The following is a 16,762-nucleotide window of genomic DNA, read 5'->3' as shown; positions in this document are numbered from 1 at the left end:
TGAATATATAGCACTGTGGATAGCACTGTCATAATCCTATGCTTAAAAACTTTGATAGAAAAGCAGACATTTGAGGTGAGCAAATTTAGAGTGTCGCTGTTGTTGAGGGTGCTCTATACAGGAGCTGCCTTCCACCTAAACTTGGGAACTACCGAGAGTTCTCTCCTTCTTTTTTGCATAATTTATGTGTCACTCTATGCCGGTAAGGGTATTGTTTTGACTTATACTGGGTGCTCCCTTGTGCCTGGACAAAGCTAAACCTCTCTGAAGAGCTGTAATGAGAGCGAAACACGTGTCAGGGGTTGCTTTTATTCATTTCACGTTGGCTTGGATGGTATTTTACCTAGCCAAAGCTGTATGTGCCTGGAGTGGTAAATGGCTTTTGTCAGTTTACAGCTCAGCGTGGACAGCAAGCGTGGACAGCACTGTGCTAATCCTCTGCTTAAAGACTTTGCTGTACAAATGAATGAAGGATTTATAGAGCGCATGGTTACCCGGAAGCGTCCCAGCGCTGTACCACTGGGGAATCCCTGTGATATGGTCCCTTTACAGGGCATCCCCTAGGTGCAGCCAGGCATCCCGGCGGTGATGGGGCTGGAGTGGAAGCTATTGCCTAGAGTTGCAGCGTGGAACCCATGGTTAGAGTGGCACCGAGGCAAGATTTATCGGGCCCGCTGACATTGGTCCTGCACCCGCGTCGGGAATTGAACCCTGGTCCCGGGCCATCGGCTGCCTTTAACCGTTGAGCCACACTTCTAACTGGTGCACAAATAGCAAAAGACTTTGTCTATTTCTATCTCGGCTTGGATATCACTGTGCCCATCCTATGCTTAAAAACTTTGATAGAAAAGCAGAACTTTAAGGTGAGCAAATTTAGAGTGTCGCTGGTGTTGAGGGTGCTCTATGCAGGAGCTGCCTTCCACCTAAACTTGGGAACTACCCACAGTTCTCTCCTTCCTTTTTGCATACTTTATGCATCACTCTATGCCTGCAAGGTTATTGTTTTGATATATACGTATATATATATATATATATATATGTGTGTATATATATATATATATTCACTGAAAAAACCATAGGTTTCACACCAGTTATAGTTAGGAATTAGCATTTAAAAAACCTATTAAATTCACACAAAAAAACCATAGGTTTCACATCAGTTATAGTTAGCTGGAAATTTTACTGACATAAAACCATTGAAATTCCATGTTATAGTTAGTTGGACTCACTATAACTTGCGCGTGTAATGCACTGCTGATGACGTCACATATTACATCACTCATGACATGGTCAGTGACATCACTCATGACATCACTGATGACACCATCCAGTGAATGTGTGGCTTTCTGAAAAATAAATATATTTTATATATGTATATGTAAAGGTCGATGGAACAATAAATGTTTAAATAAGTGTGTAAATGGATGTTTTTTTTAAAAAAAATGATTGATTAACTGGCTTATTAAGTGTATCTTAGCGAATACATATATTAACGATTAATGTTTAAATATTTAAATATATGTATCAGTGTTTCACTTTGTGTATAAATGGCTGCATGGGTTGGTGAGTAGCTACATATGTTTGTATATAAATTATTAGATGTTTTTTTAGTATCAGTATGAGTGTCTGTATGGTTTGGTGGGAGTGTTACTTAGCACATAGATGCATCAATGACTGACTCACTGTTTGTATGTTTTTTGAAGACGGCATATGTGCAGGACTGTATGGGTGGATGAGTGTGTATATGCGTGTGTTAGTGAGTGAATGAATGACTGTCTCATTAGTGTCTTTATCAGTAACTACATATGTTTTAATCTATTGTATGTGAGTATTGATGTATATGAGTGAGTATATGTGAGAGTGAGAGATTGAAAGAGTTCATGTTTAAATAATTATGTGTTTCTATAAGTGATTGTTTAAGAGAGTAAGTATATGTAAGTTTCCTTAGAAGTAAGGTGGTAGTGTGTGTATAGCTGTATATGCAAATAAATGGATGTTCAATAGTTTATTTGCATGTGTGAGTATGTGTGTGAGTAACTTTTGGATGACTGTCGGTGTGTAACAGGATGTATAGGTGTATCAGTACATATGATGAGTGTATATATGTATGAGTGACTATATAGAACTGTTGGTGAATGAGTGAATGTGTATATAGATGGTGGAATTATTGAATTTGTTGTAACTGGTATGGGTATCTCCATTTTAAAATTTTTTTTAATTTATATTTTTCAATATGTGTTTCATGGGTTACATTACAGTGAAAGGAGGTCTGTCACTCTGTCACAAGGATGATGTCATGAGTGATGTCATGAGTGATGTCACTGACCATGTCATGAGTGATGTAATATGTGACGTCATCAGCAGTGCATTACACGCGCAAGTTATAGTGAGTCCAACTAACTATAACGTGGAATTTCAATGGTTTTATGTCAGTAAAATTTCCAGCTAACTATAACTGATGTGAAACCTATGGTTTTTTTAGTGAATTTAATAGGTTTTTTAAATGCTAATTCCTAACTATAACTGGTGTGAAACCTATGGTTTTTTCAGTGAATTTCATAGGTTTTTTAAATGCTAATTCCTAACTATCACTGGTCTGAAACCTATGGTTTTTTCAGTGAATTTCATAGGTTTTTTTATGCTAATTCCTAACTATAAGTCTCACTTTATAAGTAAGACTGTTAGCGCTCTAGTTGTTTAGAACACTCTGATACATTCTGTCATTGGGCTACAGTTGGGCTATATTTGAGCTATATTTTTTTTTTGTCTCTGGTGGCCATCTTTGGGCTACATTGGGCTACATTTGGGCTACATTTTGGCTCTAACATATATAAAGCCCAATGTAGCACAATACATATTTTTCCAAAGTTAATTTTCGTAAAAAGCACTTCAGAATAGGGCTACCTGTCCCTACAATTTTCCCATTTTTTTTTTTTTGGGAGCGCTCCCGGGGCGCGCTCCGGGGAGTGTCCCGAGAGCGCCAATATCGCGAACGAAAACATGATCGTGACGTATCGCGTAGCCGCGTCCGCGTGATACGCACGGCGTAAGCGCACCCGGAAGCACTTGAGCGAATACAATCGCGCAACGTAGGCGTCTGACACGCTTACGCGGCGCGTCCCTGGTCGCGTCGCGTAAGCGCGTCGGGTCATGTGACCAGAAAATAACACTTTTCATTGGTTCATAACAGTTTTGGTTTCATAATGATGAAGCCCATGGTCATGTGACCTGTAAATAACACTTTTCATTGGTTCAATAATTATTTTTTTCTAAATTTAGGGAAACCCACCCATTTCCCTCACTATTGATTTGCACTTGGAGAGAGCAAGAGGTGTTTTGTGAATTTTCAACTCATTACTTTCCTGATCTACAGCAATGGCTGCAAGGGAGTCATCCAGCAGTGATTCAGATGGATTTGTGCAAGAGGACCCTCCTCACCAGATAACAAAGAACCACTTCATCTGGAAATTTTATGACATCCCTGAAGGACAAAAAAAAGTTAATGCAAGTAAAGTAACTTGTAAAATATGTGGAAGTATTTTATCCAGAGGCAATCCTCTAAAAAAATACAGCTTTGGAAATGCCAATTTAATTAGGCATGTCAAAAGAAGACACCCAAAAAATTATTCCAGGGAGAGTGTCAGGGAGCTGGCAGAGAAGGCACGAAGAGATGGCAGCAGCACCTCCACTGGTGGAGCAACACCTTCAGGTTCAACACGTGCAAGAATGGTCCCTAACGTCCAGCCGGTTTTTGCAGGCATAACATTTTTATGCGTGGACTGTGACAAACTACTCTGTTATGGGGAGCAGAGCGTTGAACTCATTGTAATAAAGAGACAGGAACACCGATGCTCTCCCCGTCCCTAAATTTTCTCATTTTTTTGCTCCTGTTGAGCATTCTTTGAATCCCTGTTTTTGTTTTTCCCCTGTAAAAAATCCAAAAAAAATATAAAATCGTTTCAAAAAGTATAAAAAAATATAAAACAAAAACCCCAAAAAAATTTCAGAACTACCTCCAATTTATAAAAAAATGCTATTTTTTTTTTTAAAGAAGTGTCATTTTTTTAATCAATTGTACGCTCCCCTGTCCGCTCCCCGGTGCGCGTACCGGGCGCTCCCCCCGCACAAATCCCCCCCCAAAATTTTTTTTTTGCCCCGTACGGCCCTTTTATGACCCCCACATCAAACCTGGGGGTCAGGGGGGGTGTACCCTGCCCCCTTTTGCTCATTTCCCCCTTTGATTTTTACCACCTCAATCCTACCGAGGTACAAGATGGCGGCCGCTGCGGACTGTTTCGAATGTTTACAGACACCCGAGAGCCAATCAGCTTTCCGTACGCAAGACGCGTGGCGCGCTTTGAGCGCTCCCCGGTACGCGTACCGGGGCGCGGCTCTAGATATATATATTTTTTTTAACCTAAATTACTCAAAATCCACTGGAGCACATATCCTGAGACATAGCAAAGGCACATCGGGCTACCAGTCCGTACAATTTTGCCAAATTAGGTGGAAATCCATTCAGCCGTTCGGGCTAAAAGTGAAATCGACCGCCCTATGGAAATTAACATGGGGAAAACGCATTTTGGGACCCCCCTTTTATCTCGGCCCCCGCTTGACGCATGCCTCCCAAACTTTCAGGGAAGGACCGGAGCTCCGCGAGGCCATTTTGAGGAAATTTTCAGGCAGATTCGTCAACCGGCGTCAAAGTTATTCCAAATAGAATTTTGAGATTTAACATTGAAAAAAATCCTAACTATAAGTACCTACTGGCGACCGCCAGTAGGTTATATATATATATATATATATATATATATATATATATTCTTTACACATGTTGTCCGGAGAGTCATGCTCCTGCAATCAATAAAGCTGTGTCTTTAATCTTCTGTGGAGTCGCGCTTTCGTCTCCGGGCAACATGTGTAAAGAATATATGTATATATATATATATATTCACTAAAAAAACCACTGATGACGTCACATATTACATCACTCATGACATGGTCAGTGACATCACTCATGACATCACTGATGACACCATCCAGTGAATGTGTGTCTTTCTGAAAAATATTTTTTTTTTATATATGTATTTGTAAAGGACGATGGAAGAATAAATGGTTAAATAAGTGTGTAAATGGATGTTTTTTTAAAAAGAATTGATTGGTTAACTGCCTTATTAAGTGTATTTTAGTGAATACATATATTAGCAAGTAACTTTTAAATATTGTAATATATGTATCAGGGTTTCACTTTGTGTATAAGTGGCTGCATGGGTTGGTGACTGACTCACTGTTTGTATGTGTTTTGAAGACAGCATATGTGTCGGAATGTATGGGTGGATGAGTGTGTATATGTATGTGTTAGTAAGTGAATGACTGTCTCACTAGTGTCTTTATCAGTAACTACATATGTTTTAATCTAGTATATGTGAGTATTGATGTATATAAGTGAGTATATGTGAGAGTCAGAGATTGAAAGAGTTCTTGTTTTAATAAGTATGTGTTTCTATAAGTGATTGTTTAAGAGAGTAAGTATGTGTAAGTTTCCTTAGAAGTAAGGTTGTAGTGTGTGTATACTTGTATATGCAAATAAATGGATGTTTATTAGTTATTTGCATATGTGAGTATATGTGTGAGTAACTTCTTGATGACTGTCGGTGTGTAACAGGATGAATAGGTGTATCACTACATATGATGAGTGAGTATATGTATGAGTGACTATATGGAACTGTTGATGAATGTGTAAATGTGTATATAGATGGTGGAATTATTGAATTGGTTGTTGTAACTGGTATGGGTATCTCCATTTTTTAAAATGTTTTAATTTATATTTTTCAATATGTTTTTCATGGGTTACATTACAGTGAAAGGAGGTCTGTCACTCTGTCACAAGGATGATGTCATCAGTGATGTCATGAGTGATGTCACTGACCATGTCATGAGTGATGTAATATGTGACGTCATCAGCAGTGCATTACACGCGCAAGTTATAGTGAGTCCAACTAACTATAACGTGGAATTTCAATGGTTTTATGACAGTAAAATTTCCAGCTAACTATAACTGATGTGAAACCTATGGTTTTTTTAGTGAATTTAATAGGTTTTTTAAATGCTAATTCCTAACTATAACTGGTGTGAAACCTATGGTTTTTTCAGTGAATTTCAAAGGTTTTGTAAATGCTAATTCCTAAATTTAACTAGTGTGAAACCTATGGTTTTTTCAGTGAATTTTATAGGTTTTTTTAATACTAATTCCTAACTATAAGTCTCACTTTATAAGTAAGACTGTTAGCGCTCTAGTTGTTTAGAACATTCTGTCATTGGGCTACAGTTTGGCTACATCTGGCTGATATTTGGGATATATATTTTTTTGTCTCTGGTGGCCATCTTTGGGCTACATTGGGCTACATTTGGGCTACATTTTGGCTCTAACATATATTAAGCCCAATGTAGCACAATACATATTTTTCAAAAGTAAATTTTTTTAAAAACCACTTCAGAATAGGGCTACCTGTCCCTACAATTATCCCATTTTTTAAATTTTTTTTTTATTTTTGGAGCGCTCCCGGAGCGCGTACTTCTATAAAGCGCCCCGGGGCGCGCTCCGGGGAGCGTCCCGTGAGTGCCAATATCGCAAACGAAAACATGATCGTGACGTATCGCGTAGCCGCGTCCGCGTGATACGCACGGCGTAAACGCACCCGGAAGTACTCGAGCGAATACGATCGCGCAACGTAAACATCCGACGCGCTTACGCTACGCGACCCGGGGCGCGCCCCGGGGCGCGTAGCGTAAGCGCGTCGGTCATGTGACCTGAAAATAACACTTTTCATTGGTTCATAACAGTTTTGGTTTCATAATGATGAAGCCCCTGGTCTTGTGACCTGAAAATAACACTTCTCATTGGTTCAGGACAGTTTTTTTTTCTCCAAATGATGAAAGACCCCACCTTTTTTCCTTATTCTGACTTTGTCCTTTGACTGAGGAAGACCTGTTTGTACATCTCTGTACCTTTTTGATCTTAATAATGGCTTCAGTAGCAGCAGCAGCTGGTGCATCTGCCCCACCACCACCACCACCAACAGGACCAGCTCCAGATTATATTGGTGGTCAAGAAGAGGAGGAGGAGGAAGAGGAAGAGGAGGAGGGGAGGAGAAGATGGCTTCCTGAAGAAAATACCCCATACAAGCCCAAGCCACACATTGTATGGGAGTTTTTTTCAATCCCAGAGGGCAAGAAAAAAGTGAATGCGGCCAAGGTAACTTGCCTAATCTGCAATGAAGAACTTTCAAGGGGCAACCCAAACAAAAAATATTCATATGGTAACTATACCATGATTCGTCATATGACCAGAAAGCACCCTAACAACTATTCTCGTGCAGAGCTCAGGGAACTGGCCAGTTACCTTCCCCATTCTTCAAGGACCACCTCCCAAAGAAACGAACCGTCTTCATCAGGACCAGAAACATCAGAGATGATGCCTTGTATTCAGCCAAGATTTTCTGATTTTAAAATCACTTGTACTGCATGTGGCAAGCTTATCGCCTATGGTGAACAGAGCATAAAGCTAATCGTCCTTGCAGGTGACAATCACAAGTGCCCCAAAAAGAACTCATTTTTTGGTTTTTTTTGTTTTTTTGCTCCAGTTGAGCCAGTTTCAATTCCCTTTTTTTTGTTTCTCCCCCTAAAAAATACAAAAAAAATATAAAACAACAAAAAGAAGGGAAAAAAAAGTTCTTTTTAGAACTACCTCCAATTTCTAAAAAAAGGCTTTCTTTTTTAAAAACTCTGTCATTCTTTTTTCCTCATAGTGCGCTCCCCGGTACGCCCACCAGGCAGCGCACCGAGCGCTCCCCCGCGCAAAACGAAAAAAAATATATATTTTAAATGCCCCGCTGGTCCCTTTTATTGCCCCCACATCAAACCTAGGGGGTCAGAGGGGGTTTATCCCTGACGCCTTATGGTCATTTCCCTCTTTGTTTTAGCCACCTCTTGTGTCTCGATTTTACCGAGACACAAGATGGCGGCCGCTCCGGACTGTTTCGAATGTTTACAGACACCCGAGAACCAATCAGCTTTCCGTGCGCACCTCACGTGGCGCGCCCGGAGCGCTCCCCGGGGCGCGTACCGGGGCGCGCATATAGATATATATATTTTTTTGAACCTAAATTACTCAAAATCTACAGGAGCACATATCTCGAGACATAGCAAAGGCACATCGGGCTACCAGTCCCTACAATTTTGCCAAATTTGGTGAAAATCCATTCAGCCGTTCGGGCTAAAAGTGAAATCGACCGCCCTATGGAAATTAACATGGAGAAAACGCGTTTTGGGACCCCCCTTTTATCTCGGCCCCCGCTTGACGAATCCCCCCCAAACTTTCAGGGAAGGACCGGGGCGCCGCGAGGCCATTTTGAGGAAATTTTCAGGCAGATTCGTCAACTGAAGCCAAAGTTATTCCAAATAGAATTTTGAGATTTAACATTGAAAAAAATCCTAACTATAACTACCTACTGGCGACCGCCAGTAGGTAATATAGATATATATATAAAAATATGAACACAGACCCACATTAATTAGTATTGCATATTAGTGTAAATAATATACATGTTTTTAAATTCATATTTTAGAATATTTAACATTTACTACTTTTACACTTGTGTATTTTTGGGCAATTTTAGCGGCAACAATATTTCTTTCCGATAATTTGGTACTTACCAATATAGGTATAGGAGCACGATATTGTGTCAAACAATATTTGGCACAATTTTTCTCAACGATATTTTTTATCACAATATTGTGTCAGTGAAGCTGCAGAGACAAATTGCGGCACACAACATAAATAAACATGCACTCAATGATACAGCCAACAACTTGAAAACATTTGTATAATAATCTCAGCATGACCAGTATCAGATCACTGCTCAGAAATAGGTACTTAACACTGGAAATAAGCATGGACCCTCTCATTTGCGGCACAATTTAACATAAAAGGCGATACCGGCAATGCCACTACATTAGATGGCAGAATGCAACAATAGTAAAAAAATACTATAGAAAATGTGCATCTAATCATACTGATGGCTGTTCAATTAGACCTCCCATAATCATATCACCACTCTCAACGCACCAAACAACGGTGCAGTGCCCAGAAACAGGCGTACAAGGCAGCACAATGAAAAAGCACATCTGCGTATTGCACATTCCAGCACAAATTCTGTAATCATAAAGACCTATCTCAGCAGAGGTAAGGAATCTTTACTGAAGATGACAATATTTAATGTTGCATTTCTGTTTGCAACTAAGGTTTAGAAACGTATAATACGTTTGTAATATTTGTGAATTCCATGCCACTACTCACGAACGGCCTGATTTAGATGTTGGTGGGTGGGTTACTCCATCACAACAGTGATGGCTATCCCATCCGCTGAAATATAAATCCCATTATATCCTACATGATTTATATTTCAGCGGATACGATATCCGTAAGCCCTAAGTTTCCAAACAGATGAACTGCCTATTGAAAGTATCTTTCAAACAAACACACACTCAGCCATGAGACCGCAGACTTACTCTCAGGCCACTTATAGAGTATCTCTTCACTTAACAGTAAACCTCATTCATCTTAAATGTATTTGACATATTTATTTATGTGATTGCATATTCAGTTTCTTTTCCAGTGTTATTCCAATGGATTCAGTGGGTTCTATAACAGTACATTTGCAGTTAGGCGTCTAGGTATATAAGCTTGTATGAGTGGGAGCTGTTATGAGGGTAGGTAAGTATGAATTCGGATTTCAGAGAGTTCAGCTTGAGGCTGTTTTGAGAAGGCCAGGTTTGTTAACTATTAAATGCAATCTGTTTAATGAGGCTAATTTTATAAGCTCGTACCTCCTCATAAACATGAGGTCTCCTATTAGTCCTGATCTCATGTAACAAGGAATGGTGTCTTACAATGTCTGCATCCATGGTTCTTCAGCACTGTTCTTAGTTCTGCTAATTTGTTGTGAGTTTGGAGGTTTTAATTCACAAGGAGGAGGTTAATTTATAGGGGCAGGTTGACAGGTAGAGGGGGCCGGGAAAGGGGTTCTTTGTGTGTATTTTGTGTTTATCCCCTTTATTTTCTATGTGTTATTGTGGTAAAGAAGAAACGTGAAGTGTTGAGGTAAGTTGATTTAAGATTTATTCAATCTAGTACAGCACCCATGACCGAGCACTCCCGTTGCGTACTAGGATCTCTGCCAACTGATTAACGTTGACAGAGTCCTGGTACGCATTGTTCAGAGCCCGATCAATCAATCAATCAAAGCATTTGTAAAGCCCACTACATACCCGCGAGGGACTCAAGGCCCTGGGGGGGAGATGCTGCTACTGTTCGAAGAGCCAGGTCTTGAGGAGTCTCCTGAAGGTTAGAAGGTCTTCAGTCTGCCGTAGGCGGTTGGGAAGGGTGTTCCATGTCTTGGCGGCGAGATGGGAGAATGCTCTGCCGCCGGTGGTCGCTCTTCGGATGTGGGGGATGGTGGCGAGGGCGTGGTCTGCGGAGCGGGAGTGTAGAGGCTGAGTTGTCTGTTGAGGTACGCTGGTCCGGTGTCGTGGAGTGCCTTGTGTGCGTGGGTGAGGAGCTTGAACGTTATCCTCTTGTTGATGGGGAGCCAGTGCAGGTCTTTCAGGTGGGATGTGATGTGGCTGCGGCGGGGGATGTCCAGGACCAGGCGGGTGAAGGCGTTCTGGATGCATTGGAGTCGTTTCAGGAGTTTAGCCGGGGCTCCTGCGAAGAGTGCGTTGCCATAGTCCAGTCTGCTGCTGACGAGGGCCTGGGTGACCGTCCTTCTAGCTTCGGTGGGGATCCACTTGAATATCCTGCGAAGCATGCAGAGCGTGTTGAAGCAGGAGGAGGAGACAGCGTTTACCTGCTTTGTCATGGAGAGTGTGGAGTCGAGGATGACCCCTAGGTTTCGTGCATTGTTGGTGAGTGTGGAGGGGGGGTGCTCCTAGTGCCGTCGGCCACCAGGAGTCGTCCCAGGCTGAGGGGGTGGAGCCGAGGATGAGGACCTCCGCCTTGTCTGAGTTCAGCGGCTGTTCCTCATCCAGTCTGCGACGGGCTTCATTCCTTCATGGAGGTTGGTTTTGGCTGTGTGGGGGTCCTTGGTGAGCGAGAAGATCAGCTGGGTGTCGTCGGCGTAGGAGATGATGTTTAGGTCGTGCTGTCGGGCGACGTGGGCGAGTGGTGCCATGGAGACGTTAAACAACGTTGGGCTGCGAGATGAGCCTTGGGGTATGCCGCTGATGATATCGGTGGCGTCAGAGCGGAAGGAGGGGGGGGAGGCGGACGCTTTGGGTTCTCCTGATGAGGAAGGAGGTGGTCCAAACCAGTGCCTTCTCTTCGATTCCGACGTTGTGGAGGCGTGCTCTTAGTGTGCGGTGGCAGACTGTGTCGAAAGCGGCTGACAGGTCCAGGAGGATGAGGGCCGCGGTTTCTCAGTTGTCAAGCATGATTCTGATGTCGTCTGTGGCGGCGATGAGGGCAGTTTTGGTGCTGTGGTTGCTGTGGAACCCTGACTGGTATGGGTCCAGGATGTTGTTCTCTTCAAGGAAGCTGGTCAGTTGTTTGGTGATGGCCTTTTCGATTACCTTTGCCGGGAACGGGAGCAGGGAGATGGTTTGCTAGTTCTTGAGGTCCTTGGGGTCCGCCTTGGATTTCTTTAGTAAGGCGTTGATCTCTGCGTGCATCCAGCTCTCCGGTAAGGTCGCTGTCTCGAAGGAGAAGTTGTTGGTTTTCCAGAGGTGGGGTGCGATGGTGCTGCTGGCTTTGTTGAAAATGTGGTGTGGGCAGGGGTCGTCCGGGGATCCGCAGTGGACGGTGTTCATGATCTTGATGGTGTCATCGTCGTTGATGTTGGTCCAGGCGAGCAGGCGGTTCGTGGTCGTGGGAGCGGTGGTGTTGCCTGTTGCCGGGGTGGTGACGGTGTTGAAGCTGTGATGAATGTCTGCGATCTTGCGATGGAAGAAGGTGGCCAGCGAGTTGCACAAGTCTTGTGACGGTGGGATGTTGTTAGTGTTGGAGCTGGGGTTGGAGAGTTCCTTCACGATGCTGAAGAGCACTTTGCTGGTGTGTGCGTTATTGTCTAGGCGGTCTCTGAAGGTGGTCCTTTTGGCAGATCTGTGCGTGTCCGCTGCATCCAGCGTCCGGCATATATGGGGAAGTGGGAGGGAGGAGCAGGCGGGAGCAGCAAATGGGCAGGCAGGGGAGTGGGGCCGCAGGCGGCACAGGGGCGGGGGAACTAGTGGTTCAGAAGGCAAAAATCGGGACACAAAGTAGGGGGAAAACAGTCACAGAAGGCAAAAACAGGGCACAAAGGAGGGGGAAAACAGTCACAGAAGGCAAAAACGGGGCACAAAAAAGGGGGAAAACGGTGTCACAGAAGGCAAAAATCGGGGCACAAAAGAGGGGGAAAACAGTCACAGAAGGCAAAAACGGGGCACAAGAGAGGGAGAAAACAGAGTCACAGAAGGCAAAAACGGGGAATGGCATCGTGTTGTAACAACGTGGGCGTTGTAACGACTGCGTTGTTACATACCGATTTTGGAACCAGGTTTGAACAATGCCTTAACACAACACAAGACGTCCTCGCCCAGTCTACAGCACGAGAATGAAGCTAATCACTAGAGTTGTGTAAAGATTTACCACGGAGCATGTAGTTAAATCTGAAATTTAATCTTCAACAAGTTGCCCCAGCCCTCTTGCAGTTTTCTCATTCCATTTCCTTATAAGGACACATTTCATTGTCCTATTTCCATATTCCACATTACATAGGAACATTCCAGCAACTCTACAACAGCATATTTATTGTACCACACAGCTGGGTAGGGGTGGGGCTGCTCTTTGCTTGTTCTCCATGCAGGCAACAAAACAGCCTGCATGGAGAACATACCCAGCCTCCTATTCTCTGGCTGAGCGTGGATCCACAGCGCACAGACCAATCACAATACAGCATTGCTATTGGTTTCTTCAAGAATGCTAAAGCCATCTGAGACACACTATAGCACCATTGAACGCAAGGCACTCATGTGCGTTTGGGCAATTGATAATTTCAAGAAGTACATTTGGGGACGTGAATTTGAACTGTTCACTGATCACAAACACTTTACACATATACTTAATGTTATGGGGCTGTCACCAAATGTCGTAAAGAAGAAACGTGAAGCGTTGAGGTAAGTTGATAGAAGATTTATTCAATGTAGTACAGCACCCATGACTGAGCGCTCCTGCTGCGTACCAGTATCTCTGCCAACTGATTTAATAGACCAAACAGCTGGGTAGGGGCGGGCTGCTCTTTGCTTGTTCTCCATGCAGGCTGCATAACAGCCTGCATGGAGAACACACCCAGCCTCCCATTCTCTGGCTGAGCGCCAATCCACAGTGCACAGACTAATCACAACCTGGCATTGCTATTGGGAGGCTGGGAATTGAGTACTTCCTACCCTGGAAGCGGGCGAAGAGGAAGTGAGGCAGTGGCACCAGACAGTAGACCAGTAAGTGTTTATTTTTTACTTTTTTTCATTCCCTCCCCAACACCCCATGCCAGCAACCCACCTCATCCCCCCACCATTTAATGCCAGCTGCCACTGATACCAAAGAATGGTATAGTGTGCACAGAGTCCATTGGATCCCCAAAGGCTTACAGAGGCTTATGTAGATAATACCAAAAGCTCTGTGTCTGGTTGAACAGTTAGGCTTATCAGAGGACTTTGTTAAGCATTTGTTGTACACACTTGGGCAAGAAATGATCTTCAGCGGTTTAGACCTGCACTGGGCAAGGGTTAGATTGAGGTAGGTATTGCACCGCCAGCAGCACTGGGGCGGCCGGATGCAGAGGTCACTGGGCCCAATGTTAGTCAATAGAGACTAAGGTGCAGATTGCATGTAGGTACCCACAGTTTCAGGGCAAAGGCCCCTGGGGTTAAAGCAAGCACAGGGGGAGCCACAAGGAAGCACCAACCATACACTAGTGGCACAGACGCAGCTGGGTGCAAATCAGCGTTGGGCACCAAATGCTTTTCAATGGGGAATCTCAGTCGCACAAAGAGGCTGCAGACTCGGTCCAGGAAACTGGATGAAGGTAACCACTGACTGGGCAGGTAAGTTGAGATGTAGAAGGAGGCTTGGGCACTGACGGTAGGGCTCCCCAAAGTCGAAGGCTGCGGATTCAGGGGTGCCAATTAGGGTTGAATTTATTTTACCAGAGCCAGTCGCGAGGACCCTTCAAGATGAGGATGCAGGCATCTTCGTGGAGAAGGGTACAAACCTCTCCCAACTACTGATTTTCCAGCCGACCTTGCTGTCCAAAGTGGAGTTTGGTCAGGGGGGCAGTAATTCCACTAGCTGTAGAGGCCATGACTAGCATATCACATATTTACATGCCCTATGCGCCACCGGTGCGTCAACTTTTGTGACGCACCGGCGGTGCATTTCACTGCCCATATTTACAAGGAGGGAAAAAAGCCCTGCATGATAGTTCCTGTCCTTGTAAGGATGGCCCCTGTACACACAGCACTTTGCGTGAAAAGGGTGTTGCATGGGTATTGCTGTGGGTGTTCCCACGCAACACCCCTGGAACCGGACACATTTCCAGATTTTTGAGAAATCATAAACCTGGAAATGCATCTGAATTCTATGCCTCCCCAGGGGAGGTGTAGGGAGGTGCAACGAGGAGAAATGTATTCATTTCTCCACGTTTTTTTGCTCTTTCTAAGCGTGCTGCATTCTGCAGCACACATAGAATGAGGAAAATCACCTCAGGTGTCCCTTACTGCACATAAACAATCATAAAAAAAGACGTTTTGCAAGTTCTAGTTTTGCTAAGCCCACATAGAAATTGAAAACCACAATTTCCGATTGTTTATATGCAGGAAGGTAATCCTTCCTGCACATAAACAATCATCCCCATGGCGCAGGCATCCTTTGCACCATGGTGCAAGGGTGCCTGCGTTGGTTCATGGCAGCCCATTGTGTGCCAGCGCAGGGGAGAGCACAGGAATGCAACATATTATTGTAAATGTGTCGCATTCCTGTGCTTTGAAAGTGCTGCAGCGTGGCGCAGCCAAAGGGCTTGCAATGGCACGCTGCAGCACTTTCTTGTAAATGAAGCCCCAAGGACATAAGTGGTTTGAGTGAATCGTGATGTGTGACCATGTATAGTCTGGGATAGTAAGGATATTAAAATCACAGGCCTCGTACCTCTATGTGATCATGGAACTCCTCTGTGAAAGTTGGTTTTAATAAGCTGAGAGCTTTTGGTGGGGGAGACTTGTGGGCTGTACTAAATTACTTAGTTATTTCTTTAGTTTGTACAGGTGCCCATTGCACAGTAAATGTTTGTGTGGTAAGTAGGTGGTCACAAAGAGGGCGTTTAGATGCCTTAATAGGCATTTGCATAATCGGACTTATTTGAGTGTATCATAAGAGTTCGGTTTTAACATGCTTTTGTAGAGTGTGTGTAATATGTCTTGGGGGGGGGGGGGTAAGGATTTTGTGAGCATGTTATGACCCCACTAAATCATGTAAAAGCACATACTCAGTAATACCAGGTGCAAAACCCTTATTCCTTCTGCTTCTGCTTTTAGAAACTACCGGATGTACCGCTACACGGCATACCGGCAGCTGACGAGGTGGTGTTGGGGGATGCTAGGAAATGACAACCGCGTGGACCTGCCAGCCTGTGCCATTGCTGCAATCCGCAACACTTTCCATTATCGTTATTCACGCTTGTAGATTTATTTTGGAAAAAGGTTGTATTCACATTTTTGTGCAGTTTACAAAATTCTGTTAAAAAGACATTTATTATGGTGCACTAATCGCCAGTTTCTGGAAAAAATTCTTTATTGCAAAATACTTGATGGTGCAGCAAAGTTAAGAGCAGGATTTTTTGGTAGAGACTCTTATGATTAAGTTAATTTGTATATTATACTTTCCACCCAGAGAATGCTCTGAGAATACCTTGGCACAATGTTTTATGTTCTTTATTTGCATGGAGTGGTGTTATTCTACAGTGTGCCAGTAATATTCAGGCTGGCAGGGGTGGACCATGCTTTATTTACTTGCGGAATAAAATCTTTTCTTCTACAAGCTGTAGTCCTCCAGGTCCAACATTATTTTGGCTGCGAGTTAAAGCTAGCACAGCAACCAGTGACACAGGAGTTTTTACTATGGAACTTGTAATACAGCAGACGGAATAGGCGTCACATTGGGACCACATATCCCATCCGTCAAGATAGTATTCTGGCCCTAAGTCTACTAATTATCCTTTAAAACCCCATACTTCTGCTGGAGTAACAATCACACATCATCCCAAACCTGACATTGATAAGTTCCACCATCTATGTTTAAAGCCAATGAGCGCATGATGTAGCTCAACTCATCACTTCTCTTGGAGCTCAGGCCACCAATTTCAAACCCACGGGCACCCGCTGAGCGCATGTCACGGCTCAACTAACTGGCCAATGGTGCTCATACTTCCGAAATAGCAAACTCACAGACCGCAACCAATCTACAGCGCCAATTTATTCTTTATTTTATACTTCAAAGCTACTGTTACTCACTATATCGTTCCAGCCTTCCCTTTTCTATTGTGCTATTTTGTTGTTAGGTTTCCTATTAAAGGGAATGGCCCTCCTGAAAAATAATTCCCAGAAGGTCATAGTATTTGTTTTAGGATAGTTATATTGCACCATAATTAAATTGAATGTCACATTCAATCAAATACGA

General features: G+C 43.5%; 1 protein-coding gene across 2 annotated transcripts in view; it reads left to right on the top strand.

Annotated features, from left to right (window-relative positions):
• LOC147701824 (uncharacterized) overlaps positions 1-16,123 on the top strand; it is a 34,394-nt gene extending 18,271 nt beyond the window's left edge. For both annotated transcript variants that reach the window (XR_015297200.1, XM_086928707.1), the window contains exon 3: positions 15,622-16,123. Coding sequence is in view for 1 of the 2 variants with exons in the window: in XM_086928707.1 (XP_086784833.1) it covers positions 15,622-15,769 (148 nt within the window). In the remaining variant the exon portion in view is untranslated. The remainder of the gene's footprint in view (positions 1-15,621) is intronic.
• The last annotated feature ends 639 nt before the right edge of the window (positions 16,124-16,762 follow it).

This window comes from Lissotriton vulgaris, chromosome 7 (genome assembly GCF_964263255.1).
Source record: "Lissotriton vulgaris chromosome 7, aLisVul1.2, whole genome shotgun sequence".
In the NCBI taxonomy this organism is placed as follows: Eukaryota; Metazoa; Chordata; class Amphibia; order Caudata; family Salamandridae; genus Lissotriton; species Lissotriton vulgaris.
This window is presented reverse-complemented; position numbering and strand designations above follow the sequence as displayed.